The 14,029-nt window shown below is 43.4% G+C and overlaps 1 protein-coding gene across 1 annotated transcript in view; it reads left to right on the plus strand.

Annotated features, from left to right (window-relative positions):
* The window catches only part of Ptprt (protein tyrosine phosphatase receptor type T), a 784,117-nt gene that overhangs the window by 98,390 nt on the left and 671,698 nt on the right, over positions 1–14,029 (plus strand). The window contains exon 5 of the mRNA XM_042055120.1: positions 2,434–2,549. Coding sequence (XP_041911054.1) covers positions 2,434–2,549 — 116 coding nt within the window. The remainder of the gene's footprint in view (positions 1–2,433; positions 2,550–14,029) is intronic.

The following is a 14,029-nucleotide window of genomic DNA, read 5'->3' on the forward strand; positions in this document are numbered from 1 at the left end:
CATTAATAGGGACAAGAACTTGTGACTAGATAGGTCATGGGACCTGGAGGATGACCTAGTTACACTATTCTGCTAAATGAACATATAGTATTAAGATAACTACTACTGACTTATTGCTATAGACCAGTGCATCTCAAACACTATCAGAGAAGCTTCTCCTTGCAGCAGACAGCACTGAACACAAAGACTCTCAACTAGCCAATGTACAGAAAATAAGAGATGCTGGAGTGCCCCGCCCTAAATGGAACATACATACCATCACACCCTTCCCACAAGGCTCAGGCATCATTGTGGAAGAGGGGATGAAAAGAGCCAGAGACCATGGAGAACATCAAGGAAACGGTGTTTCCTAGACACAGCAGGGCCGTTTCACTTATGAATTCTTACTAATAGTAACAGCAGGCCCAAGATCTGTGTGAGCTCAGTCAAATACAATGCCAGGATAAAGACGGGATGGTATGAAATCCTACCACTAGCTTAGGAACTGTTAGCATTTAGTAGATGTGGGAAGAGGGAGGGTCAGTTTTGTTTAATGCTGTGACCATGTAGGTGGACTCCATTCTAGGGAAGTCTTTATTCCATAAAGATGGGCAAATTAAACTGCACTTAATATAGAGAGGGTAGGGGCAGCAGAGGAAGGGTTGAGTGAAGAGCGTGGAGAAATTGGTGGTGAATATGATCAAAGTATGTTGTAGGAAATTAACATAAAATTAACAAAAATATTACTTTAGAAAATGATAACCCCATAGACATGGCTAGAGATTAACCCAACGTAGGGTGTCCTTCCTCTTTGAGATCCTCTTTCCAGGTGATTCTGGGTTATGTCAAGTTGACAATTAAAGTTAGCTGTCACAACAATCTCGAGCTTGCTGATGCTAATTCCTACTCTTCACCATCTGCTTCACAGGGATACCATGAAATTAGAATAGATAAAACATGCAAAGTGTTTTGCTGGTTGTTTTGATGTCAACTTGACACAAGATACAGTCATTTTAAAAAGAAGGAATCTCAGTTGAGAAAATGCTCCCACCAGATAAGCCTCTGGAATAACCTGTGGGGCATGGTAGGAGAGTTTTCCTGATTCATTATTGGTGTAGCCCATTACTGGTGGTGCCACTCCTAGGGAGGTGGTTCTGGATGGTATAAGAAAACAGGCTGAGCAAGCCACAGAGAGCAATCCATTAAGCAGTCTTCCTCCATGGTCACTGCTGTATTTCTACCACCATGTATCTATCCTGAGTTCCTGTTCTGACTTTCCTGGATGATGAACTACAAGTTGTGAGATTAATTAAGCCCTCCCCTCCCCAAGCTGTAGTATTTTACCAAGACAACAGAAACCTTAACTAAGACTCCTGCTTAGCACTGGTGGGTGTTTCAGTAGGTGTTATTCTTCCTATTTTTCTTGATGTCCTTGCTATTATAAGGACTCTCCATTTAACCATATCTGGGATAAGGAGTCTGTGCCCAGCTTATCATTGATTTTATTGATGATCATAGAGAATCTTCAGTGGATTCAATGACAAAGCTCATTCCTCTTGTCACTAGTGATCAGCTAATGGAAACCAGATATTGCTGTTTTATAAGCACTTATATAGAAGAACATTTAACTCCACAAACAAGGAAAGAGGTGAACACAAGCTATCCAACATGAAACCCAGGCTGATCCCAGGGCTGATTATCTTACATGCTGGTTTTTGTTTGAAAATCATGTTGTGCTCAATCCCCAGAATCCGTGTTCTACATCCTGTCCATGCTTAAGAGATGCCACAGAGTAAAGCTGAGAATGTAAACTATGTACCTTTGTGAACATGGGTGGATTTCTGGAATTCATAGGGGCAGTTGCGCTGTATTGAGTAAATTCTAGATGCTGAGCATGGTACCTATCCCAAGGAAATATTCAGTAAACAAAAGCTCCTATACTTTCTTTCTGTTTTCTTCCTACAGTATTCTTTGTCCTTATCCATTGCCATCATTAGCATCTTCACCAGAGTCAAGGGAGGAGCTTTGGGTTCTATGATTCTGCCTTTAACCTCCTGTCTGTCATTTCCAGGGACAACATTCACTTTGGACAGTTCTAGAGATATGTAGACCAAGTTGTCATAGGAACTTTGAGGGTCTCATAGGATAGGATTCATATCTTGGCGCCCCTGTTTTCTGGATTCCCAACTGTGCCAAACTATGCCATGCTCAGAGTCTTACATTTGTGAGCTTTGAACTGAAGATGCTCTCCTGTCTACTCCATAGATCATGAGGCTTAAAAGAGACAATATGTGGAATTCACAGAGTAGGCCTCACTCGGCAGTGGTCCATCAACTCTTATCTGAGCCTGACATCTTCTCCGGCACATGCCTATCCTGGACCGCTGTCCCTGATGGAGAAGCAGTGTGGGAAACTGCATCCTGTCCTCACGTGTTCTTTGGTTTTCTCTCTTAGGGAAAGCACCTCATTTCCTGCGACTCCAGAACGTTGAGGTGAATGTTGGTCAGAACGCCACGTTTCAGTGCATTGCTGGTGGGAAGTGGTCTCAGCACGACAAGCTTTGGCTTCAGGTAAGAGTGAGAGAGGATCTTGTTCACATGTTCCCTCCCCTTGCAAGAAAGAAAGTATATTCTTCGAAGAGGGGTGGGGTGGGGGAGGGGTATCATTTGAAAAGATTCCTACTCTTTGGATATTGCTCTTCACCTGTGCTTTTGTGAAAACGTATCTACTGTTTCACTAGATTGACATTTTATAGATGGAGAAGCTGATGACAATGTCAAAATCCGAGGTCTAGAATTTGTGAAAACGACCTCCCCCACAGCTACCACAAAGTACTCTCTGACAAAGCTACACGTACAAGGCTAAGATGAGCTAAATATTTTAGGGTCTGGGTTTGTGACGTCCTTGACAAAAAGGTACTTGGATATCTTCATGAAACAGTTGCTCTTTTCTTATAAAAGGCTCCTGGGATGATCAGACTGTTCTCTGGCTAAATGAGCCCATCACTGAGTAGAGTTATCAGGACAGTGCTTTAAGCGTGGATCCACTTGTCTTTCCTGTCTGCTCATTGATCCTACTTTCCTAGCGAGATTAGAGAGCATCTCTGGGTAGAGTACAAAGCCAGAGGATGGGACAGAGAATGAGAGCACTCACGGTGATGTCACTGTCATGCCCCTGTCACTGCGAACACAAGTACAAAGGTCCAAGGGAGCACAGAAGAACTTTACTGAAGATAATTGAGATGTAATGTTTAAGGCATACAACTTGACAAGTTCAATATATTTGTGTGTGAATAGTTTCATAATCAAGTTAATGAACATTGGTGTCACCTTTCAAGGTGTCCTTGTCTCCATTTTTGATCTCTCCCTGCTCCAGTGTGGAATAAAGAACCAATGGTGTTTCTTGAAACTACGTATTATTTACATGTTCTACAATTTTGTATCAACATCGGGCTTGGGGGAATATGGGTCAGCGGATGAGGCCGTGCTGTGCAACTGTGAGGACTGGAGTTCAGAGTCCCAGAATGCATGAAAATTCCTATGTGGTAGCATGGTATCTAATCCCAGTATGCCTGTGGTGAGACAGAAGGTGGAGACAGGAGCATCCCTGAGGCCTTATGAGCCAGCTAGCCTGGTGAATGCACAGCGGACACAAGAGGCTTCCAGCAGGTATATAAATTCGCTAGGCAACGGTTCTCTTAATAAGGCTGGACAAGGTAATGCAGTAGGAGGAATGGGTATCAAAAGCAGGCAACAGAGTCAGAGACAGCCCCTGCTCCCACTGTTATTAAGAAGAATCTGCTACAAACACTAATATGTTATGTGTGTGTGTGTGTTTGTATGTATGTATGGATGGATGGATATATATGTGTTATTCTTTCATTTCTCTTTGGTAAATGTCTAGTAGTGAAATGACCAGGTCTTCTGTAGATGTGAGTTTACTTTCGGAAGAACCAGGAGCTATTTTCAAACAAGGCATTGCCCCAGCAGTCTAGGCAAGGTCACTTGTCTCGCATCCTCACCAACACCCGCTGTAGTTTGTCTTTTCAATTCAAGTAGGTGTTTGTCTCAATACCTCAGTGTATTGGAAAGTTTGTCTCCCCAGTGACCAAGGCTGTTCAACGATTCTTCGTGTGCTCATCGGCCCAGGCGGATTCTGTACATTTTAATGGCAGTTTATACTGTCGCCTCTCTTCTTACATTTGAACCTTCTTTTCCTACAGATGAAAACTCCCTGGGCAACAAAGCCCATTTTAGGCGCCAACAATTTCCCCTTGACGCTTCTGTCCTCCTTCTGTGTCACTCCATATGAAGTAGCGCTATTGACTTTTTCCATCATAATTAGAGCTAAAGCACTGTCATTTTATTGGCCTTGATTCCACTGGGCCATGAGAATGAGGTAAGGGCAATCACAGTATCTTCAGAAACTTTATTTGGGTATTCCAATTATCGTAAGGTCAGTATCGCTGCAGTTCTGACTTGTGTGCACGAAGCCTCGGGTCTGTAAACAGAAGATATTAGCGCAGAGCGCAGCAGAAGTGTCGAAGAAAACAGACAGAAATACACATGTGGAGCTCTTACACATCTTGTTTATTTCAACGTTTTTCAGGTGGCTTCCAATAGGATACAGAGCAAGACAAGATCATGTAAACTAAAAGCACGGCACCACGAGGCAGGAAGAACACATGAGAGCTCCTTCTCAGGCTGTGCCTGTATTTGCGCATTCCCGCTGCTGGCTCTCGGGTCGCGAGTGGGACGCCTGAGCACCACAGGCGCCAGTGGGATAAAGAAAGCTTGTCAGACATACAGTTTACAATGTCTGTGAGATAAACACAAACCAATTGCTCAGGAAGATTCTAACTGTTGTTCACACAGAGGCCAGACAGAAATAGCTCCCGGGAGCCCTCATAAAGCTGAGACTGTGTGATGTAATGAACAGCGTCCCTCACCACAGTCCTATTGAGGGTACACAAGTGGCTTCTGTGGGTCTGCTTCCCATCATAATAATACTCTGTGTGGAAGCAGGCTTAGGAGGAGGAAGGAAACGGGGGACACAGCTCGAGCAGGGGTCCTCAGCTTTCTGCTAATCTATCTCTACCCGGGGAGGCTTTAAACTTAACACAGTGAGTGGATAGATGCAATAACTACCCCTGCAAGGAAGGCTCCTTGAGTATTGGCTCCCTCCTCCATATTTTAGGGAATATTAGGAAGGAGGGCTTAAATACTGGGCTTTCTGCCAAAGGCCCGTGTTGACTAGTGAATTCCAGGCATGCGTGCAACACTGTGTGGTTGGAAGTTGTTGAACACAGTAAGCACAGGTAAACAGAAACAACAAGACACACACGTACACACAAGTATATGCAGTACATAGACAGGGCCTTCATTTCTGGAAGATAATTAGGCTCCAAGTCTAAAACCATCAGTGCTAGGTTTTTCTAAAATTAGCTTCATTTATGGCAGTTTTCTAAGGAAATGACCAGAAATGGGGACAAAGATGTACCTGTTACTGTATTCAATTGAACAGAAAACTAGAAAGAACTGGAATGTTCTGCAAGTGGTTAATTAAGTAAATGCTGGAATGAAGTAATTAAATATTAGATGGTGGACAAACACATATTTTCATAGTATGTAATTAAGTGAAAAATGCAAGCTATAAAGCAGTTAATATATTTAATGTTTTAAATAAAAAACATGTGCATACCTAAATATGTACAGTTATATACTTACTTATATAATGTATATACATCCATATATCTTGCATATGTATATATATATGCTTATAATACTATAAAGCATACATATTGTGGTAATAGAGCATATAAACTATTTCATTCAAATATAAATTTCATTGAAATTGAAATAGAAATAATATTTCATTGAAATAGTAAAAGTGAATGCAAAAAAATTACAAAACAAAAATAAATGCCTTTAAGAGGGGAGAAAATGGATATTTTCCCTTAGATATAGGTATTCTGGGGGTAGTAGCAAGTGTCTCTTAGGGTTGAGCAGCCAGTTTCAGTGGGAAGGCTGGCTTCCTGGTGAGGACACAGACCAGATTCTCTCAGGCATACTGTTTATCCAGATGGGGGGGTTAGAATATTCTGCATGTGTCTTCCTTTCTTACCACAATGCATGGCGGATGGGACTCTACCCTCATCCAACTCTCCAGGGATGTCAGAGCAGGACCACCTGTCAGGACCACCATGGAGCTAGCCTTTGAGGCCTCTCTACAATGAGTATGCTCCCCTGGGAGTCTGTACAACCAATAACAGTTGCCGCCTCAGAAATGAGGCCTTGTGTCCAGATGCTCTGCATGGATCTCAGCAGAGTCTATGTATGTGTTGAGACAGTCACAGGCACCCGAGAGGGTCTAACAGGGAAAGGGTCTCATTCTGGGAACCCATCACTCCATGCCAGCTGTGCCAGGCTGTGAGATGAAGAGACGTGTCTGTCAGTCCGCATAGTCTGCCGTCAGTCTGCATAGCAGCAATTCTTCCTGTTAACTTCTTACCTTGATCCCTGGGGAAGCACTGGTTACCAACGTGCAGAGAGTGCTGAGTGAGGAATCTCCTCCCCAAACAGCTCTGAACTTGATGTCCCTCTGTGTCAGGCTTCTACATGGTGGTCATAGAAATGATGCAGCAAGGATGGTATAGCCAAGAGAATGTGGATAACAGCGGACATGTCCTGAGGGCCTACACATGAAACACTTTGAAAACACATGAAAGATAATGCTCACCACGACCTTTCAACAACAGCAACAACAACAACAACAAAAAGCTGACATTAACATCCCCAATGAGGGGGAGCATGGGCGAGAGGGGTGTAAATGAGGAATTCAGGGTCAAACTGGGATTGAGCAGGAGAGCCAGGATAAGGATGTGTGTTTCATGTCTCTTGGCCACACCAAATCTAAACATTCTTTGCAGGTGGATCCCTATTTAAAAATGTAACTTCAAGCTGGGAAAATGGCTCAGTGCAGAAAGTACTTGCCATGTAAGCTCTAGGACCCGAGTTCTATCTCCAGCACCCATGCACATCTGCAAGACCCGTGTTTGGGAGGCAGAGACAAGAGGATCCCAGGTTTGCTGGTCAGTCACTTTAGCTGATTCAGACAGCTGGAAGGCTCAGTAGGAATCTTGTCTCAGAGTAAGGTGGGGAGCGATTGAGGAAGATATCCAGTGTCAGTCTCTGTCCTCCCACCACACACACACACACACACACACACACACACACACACACACATGCATGCACATACCCACACGCACACGCACACACACATATGTGTGCACACAGATGCACATGCACACACACTTGTGTGCACACAGATGCACATGCACACATGCACATGCGTGCATATGCACACACATTCCTTTATTTAGCATACATTTATGCCTCTAGTTTCCCCTCTACTGTACTAGAGACTTAAATGTATTTGAATTCCCCAAATCTGTAAGAAAATCACTGAAATAAAAATATACTTGAAATGTCACTCAAACTGACCTCTCTGGATGCATGTTGGCTTTATTGCCCCTCCTTAGCCATGTTTCATAAATATAAGGTTGATATTTGCAATGTGGTTTTCGTCAGCATCCATCTCTTTCTAAAAGCCACCCTTGTAAATATCAGCAGTGTGTTCCTTGTTAAAACCGAGGGATGCTTATCAGTCCTTATACAGATGTTCCTTGGGTTAAGGATGGAGTGGCATCCCGATCAACCCATACTGAATGTGAGTGGCATTTAAAGTACATTTAGTGCACTCAAGCTAAGGGTCAACATAGCTCAGCAATGCAGTGTATTGTGGAGTTCCAGTTGCTTTCCCATCTCATTGCTGACTGACTGGAAACGGGCTTCTGCCTGCTGTCCGTCATCTTCTCAAGTGGTGTAGCACATACCGCTAGCCAAAGCCCAAATGAAAATTCAAAAATGAAAGCGCAAGTCCTGCTTAATATGTGCCACTTTCACACCGCTGTGGAGTTGGGGGTGTTCTCCGTCAACCCCCGTCAGTGGGGTCACTGTCTATACCTGACTATTCTTTCACTGAGCACTCCTTCTGTGAACATCTGCCTGCCCTCCTGGGTCTCCGAGGTCATGAGCCAATCACTGTTACAGGATTGTTTTTTAGCTGATTTGCAGGTTAACAGGATGTTGCTGGGAGATGCGGGACTCCTGGTTCAGAGATGAGGGGTGCATGTACAACGATGTCCCAACATGGTGTCATAGCCGAGGAACCCCATGTTAAGAAAAGTATACATTAATATTTATTAGTAGAGATTATTGAGGTATAAGCTATGATCATAAATTATTTTTTTAGTTATGGTCTTGACATCTCATACTTGATCTTCTCTGATATTCTTCACCCAAAGGTCACTCCAGATCAACAAATAGCTCCAGGATATGCATGACGCTCCTGGTAGAGCGCTTCCCTAGTGTGTGCCATGGCCCCCGGGTTCCATTTTGAGCACTGTGAAAAGTAAATGGAAAACAGCTTCATCTGCGCCTAACGCCCGTGTCCTTTCTCCTGTCATAGGCAGCTCTGAGGATCCTGGCTACTCTGACCTGGAGCCTTCCCCTTGGATATGTCTCTCTCTTATGCCGCTCCTTTGTGTCTTCTCTCATCCTCGGCCTATGCTTTCAGGATTTATTCCAGATCAGCTGGCTTCCTCCTTGGCTAGGAGCTGGGGGCAGGACAGAGAGCACTCAGAACCAATCTTTGCCCCACCTCCCACATGGAGCTCACCTTCTGGGGGTGAGGACAGACCATTGAGCAACACAGCTAACTATTCCATCACAAAGTGGAAAGGCTGCTTGGGGAAGATGGGGCTGGCGGTGGCAAGATGGGGGAAGTAGGGAGGGGTGCATGTTCAGTATGGTCAGCAGCTTGGGAGGAAGTGGCTTTCTGTGGAGCTTGGAGGGGTGGACCACTCTCAAACAAAGGAGGTTGTTGCTGGGAGATGGCAAATCTGCAGGCCCTTCCCCACCTGCTTGTCATGTCTGCTTTGCTGCAAGTCTGTGGCTCTCTGTGGGGCCTACACCAGTCCTCTTCTGAGTCCAGAGAAACTCTGGACTCAGGCATCAGACCCAAATGAGCCGCTGGCCATGAATGCAGTGGACCCTTGGAAGGCTTTCAGAACAGCTAATCAAAAATGATTTATGTCTACTTCTATTTCTTTTAACTTTTAATAAAGAATAATCAAAAGCTATTCTTTAGAGACTGCCAAAAAGGTACAAATGTGCTCTTAAGAGAATTGATGGGCACGATTCTAGTAAGTTTCCAAATGTCATACCATTGCAGGGAGGACTGGGGGTGAAAAGAATATTCATTACCAATGGATTGTGGGAATGTCACCTAAATATTTGCTGGCTGTGAGACTCCTGGAGCAATCAGACCATTTCAGCTGGAAATGTTGGACCTGATTATTTATTTACTTATATTTTTGATTCCTGAAGCTCAAACTAGTTTGCGAGATTGCAAGACACTGTATTAGAATATCTTCTATTTAGCGAGTGTGCAATTGTTGTGTAGAACCAGCAACAGTTTTCTTGTATTAAAGACAGCCTGTCCTCATTTCTGCCAATTACAAATCAATTGCAAGCCTGGCTCCTCTCTCTGAAATAATGACAGCCCTTTGCCCCCCTCATGCTATGTCTTATCTCTTTGTGAAGGGGATAATGTCATGGCACAAGATGTGAGTGGTGAAGGAACAGCAAAACAGTGAGGCCATAATAGATGCCTTGATGGCACATAATTAGGAATAGAACATGCTCTGTGCATTATGTGCAGCTCTTCTCTAGGTGGTTCCCAAGACAAAGATCCTACCTGAGGTGGAATGGCGTGTATGTTCAGAGGATAGCGTAGTGTAAATATTTCTAGATCATTTTCTGCAATGGATGAGCTGGCTTACCCACATAAAACAAAGCAAGCCCAAAGGAAGTAGAATACAAGTTTTTTTTTGTTTTGTTTTTGTTTTTGTTTTTGTTTTTTTCCGAGACAGGGTTTCTCTGTAGCTTTGGAACCTGTCCTGGAACTAGCTCTTGTAGACCAGGCTGGCCTCAAACTCACAGAGATCCGCCTGCCTCTGCCTCCCGAGTGCTGGGATTAAAGGTGTGTGCCACCACCGCCCGGCTTACAAGTTTATTTTATAGAGAGGTGTGGTAGAAATAGATAGGTTGATAGATAGATAGATTGAGAGATTGATTTTGAGTTCATGGGAAACTGTTACCCTGAGAGGGACATTGGTAAACATGAGATTGAACTGAAGGTTGTTTAGGCTGTAAGACCCCTCTGTTCTGGTTAGAGAGTGTGTCCCATTCCTGGATGATTTGGAATGTATGTTTCTCTCTGACCAGATGCAGCTCCATTGACCTTGGTAAGCAGACAGACCCTCTAGTAAGCTTCTATGGGCAGGACTCAGTCATCATGAGGTCAGGAATGTGGCTCTGTTTTTACATCCCGGGCTGGGTGTAGCCTTCTGCAATTAGGTACCTTTGGTGCAGTGAAAAATTTGCAGCCCCAGGAAATTGTCCTAGCGATAAAGCAGCTTACAATTTGTGCGTTCTGGTGTTGTCTACTTACTTTACCCTGAAGGACTGAGAATGAGATTAGCTCTTCAAGTTGTTGAACCCAGACCAAAGTGAGCAGCACTGGCATCATTTGAGAAGCTGTTAGAAATGAGAATATCTGCCTTCACCCCAAACCCCTGGAATCCCTGCGTATGTGATTCAGATGAACCCTAAAAACTGAGAGCCATGGGTCTATACTGATGAAGATGGCTTCAGAAAGCCTTGTTCACCTACTGATCTGTTAGCTGCTATAACTTGATACTGTGGGACATGTGTGTGTGTGTATGTGTGTATGTGTGTGTTTGTGTGTGTATGTGTTTGTGTGTGTGTGTGTGTGTGTGTGTGTGTGTAATGTCTGTTTATGACTTATAGACTTATATGCTTCAACTAGTTCTAGAGAATCAGGCCTGGGCTTTCCACAGAGCAGTCATTGATTTTCAAACACAGAAGCATCTGGAACCTTACGTGGTCCACCTTCTGTTACAGAGCCACTGAGGGTCTGTGCCTGTTACACAGTGGACAGCATGGGTGCTGGTGGTGAATGGCCTGTTCCTAAAACAGATCATCTAGGTATATTTTCTCCCTCAGCAAAGTCACAAAAACCGTGCTCTACTGGGGCTCACAGGCCAGCTTCAGTGTACTTGGGAACTCGCTAAAGATGAAGAATCCCAGGCCTGCTCACTGAATCACATAATCCCAATCAGTTTTAACAAGGTCTCTACTTTAAGCCATATTTCTTGACTTCTCCTCCAGCTTTGCTCCAAGGTGGTTTCAAATGTATTAGAGACAGGGACTTACTATATAGCCCAGGCTAGCCCCAAACACTCCGCCTTCTTGTGTCTGCCTCCCAAGTGTTTGGGTCAGAAATGTTCACCATCACACTTGCTTAAGTAGAACTGTTAATTATTACGACCCATAGCATACTTTACCAAGCATCAGTTTGTTAAGATACAAATTGCCTGATTGATTAGAATCAGTCAGTTCCCCGTTGATGAAGTCTAAGGCAGGGCCAGAGAGCCCACACCACATTTCTAGTTCACAAGGGATGTAATCCAGCTTGAGCACCAGCCTTGAGAAGCACTGTTGTAGGCTATTCTAAGAGCAGGCCTTTTTTCCACGCCCACCCCACTCTTCCGCTGTGAAGTAGGCTATTTCAATGCCCTACTTCATGTTTATGTTTTTGCCTTTTTTGTTGTTTTGCTAGAATCTTTACCCAGCCTGTGAATTCCTCTGGGCAGAAATTATACCTTCCACGCCCCACAGTCTCTCATTTTCTGTTTTGTAAAATAATGAGTACATTTCTAGAGTGATTAATAATAGAATAGGGAAAGAGGAGAAAACCTGAAGTCCAAGCTCCAGTAAACAGCATCTACAGATGGAGGAGATCAGCTGCAGCTCTCCTAACAACTGACTCTGCTAACCAGTTCCCCAGAGCCACTGAGGTGGCCAGTCCAGTGACCACCGTTGCGGAACTTCCCCAGGGATTTGAAGAGGAAGGAATCCCTCGTGTGCTTGCCAGTGAACACAGTGCTGAGTGAAGACTAGGTACTCCAAAATGCCAGTTAGGGCCAGATGTGGTAGCACGACTGTATTCCAGGGATGCCAGGGTAGGAAGTCGAGACCAGTTTGGGCTATCCGGTAAGTTAAGAGGCTAGCCTGGGCAATAGAGAAGATGGTTTTAAGACCTTAAGACATAATCATATTAGCTTTTATTCAGTGCTCACATTAATCTTAATTTAAACAAGATATTCAGTTCTGTTTATTTATGCAGTTCTCTCTTTCTTTGTGTGTGTGTGTGGGGGGTGTATGTGTGTTGTGTTGTGTTGCATTATGAAACAATGTTTTATTGTAGAAAACTTGAGCTTTCTGCTTAGTAAGTATTCTATCATGGTCACTTCCATTAACAACAACAATACAGCCTACGAAAGCAAATTATTTAGAAACCAAATACTCGTAGGTTTCAAAGTGATGCTTGCTGGAATTCAAGGGCACCATGTGTGATTTACTTTAGGAGAAGGTGTAGATAGGAAAGTGTCAGGCAGCACGGATGCTTTTATTGTTCTTACCAGAGTCTCTTCAGAAGTCAGAGTTCTCGTTCCCCGAGCCTGTGCATGTAAGCTGCCTAAGACTCTAGCTTCCTATCTCTAGGAGCCAGCTTCAGCCAATGGGAAGTTTCCTCATGTTGCTATGACTACACCTGGCCACACTGGTAGTTCAAGGGTTGGCCCCTGGTTTCTAGGCAAAGACTTCTCCTTCCACTAGTGACACCCTTTTAACCATAGGAAAGTTTACCCTGAGTACATAGGGTATATAAGACAGGCATGTAAACCAAACACATACTGGCAATAAATTATAAAGAAATATTTTATTGCTTGATATATAGATGCATATAATTTTATATTGAAGATCAAAGCAAATTTGAGTACTAATGAAATGGATATGCTTACTAATTTTTGCATAAAGAATTAAATCTTGGCTAAATATTTGATACTGTAGGATGGAGAGTTTCTTCAACACTTTTAAGAGTTGATCAATATTTTAATTTTATAATTGCCAATGATAAGAATTCTGTTTTATATAAATACATAGTACAAAATGGCAGAGTATGTTTAGGGCCATTTCAGAAATTGTTGTATTTAATAATTAAAAAAATAAAACTCAAGTCAGATACTCAAACAAGAGTTCTAACAATCAAATATAGCATGAACAGTCAAATATGGCACTGTAGAACAATTAATAAAAACCCAGAGACAGATACTGGGGTTCAACCTGAAGGTCAGCCACTGACTCTTACCTCTACTTCAGTTGGAAATGGTGATTCTGCCTCCAGGAATTTTCAGAATGAGACTGTCTGAGAGCTGTCTCCTCCCATTTTATAATCCTCTCTAGGGCTGGGATTAAAGGTGTGCACCACTACCGCCTGGGATTCAATGGCAAAGTAGCGAGGCTATTAGGATTAAAGGTGTGTGCCACCACTGCCTGGTCTGCAAGGCTGTTTTACTCTCTGATCTTCAGGCAAGCTTTATTTATTAAAATACAAATGAGATATCACAACATGGCATGGTGGTATGCAGTGTTCATGCCACAACCTAGGGTCTCAGTGAAGGATTATCTGAGATGCTGGCCCATCAGCATGTCTGTAGGGGCATCGTCTGAATTGCTTAGCAAGGACACTATTGAAAAGTTAGAGGTACCATTCCTTGATTTTATACTTGGGCTGCAGAAGAATAGACAAAGCTAGTTCAGTAATAAACGTGTATGCATTCGCTTCTCCCTGCTCTTGACTGTGGATGTGACTGGCCCCTTTAAGCTTCTTCCCTGGGACTCCCTGATAGGCTGGATTTAATACAGAATTATGAGCCAGATGACAACCCCTTTTCTCCTCTAAATGGCTTTATGTCAAGGTATTTCATCATAGCAAAAGAAATGAAACTATGATGTTCCCCTTGTCAGTCAAGCTCATGGACCTAGATTTCAAATTCTTCCCT

The sequence above is a fragment of the Arvicola amphibius genome, chromosome 5, assembly GCF_903992535.2.
Source record: "Arvicola amphibius chromosome 5, mArvAmp1.2, whole genome shotgun sequence".
NCBI classification, from domain to species: Eukaryota; Metazoa; Chordata; class Mammalia; order Rodentia; family Cricetidae; genus Arvicola; species Arvicola amphibius.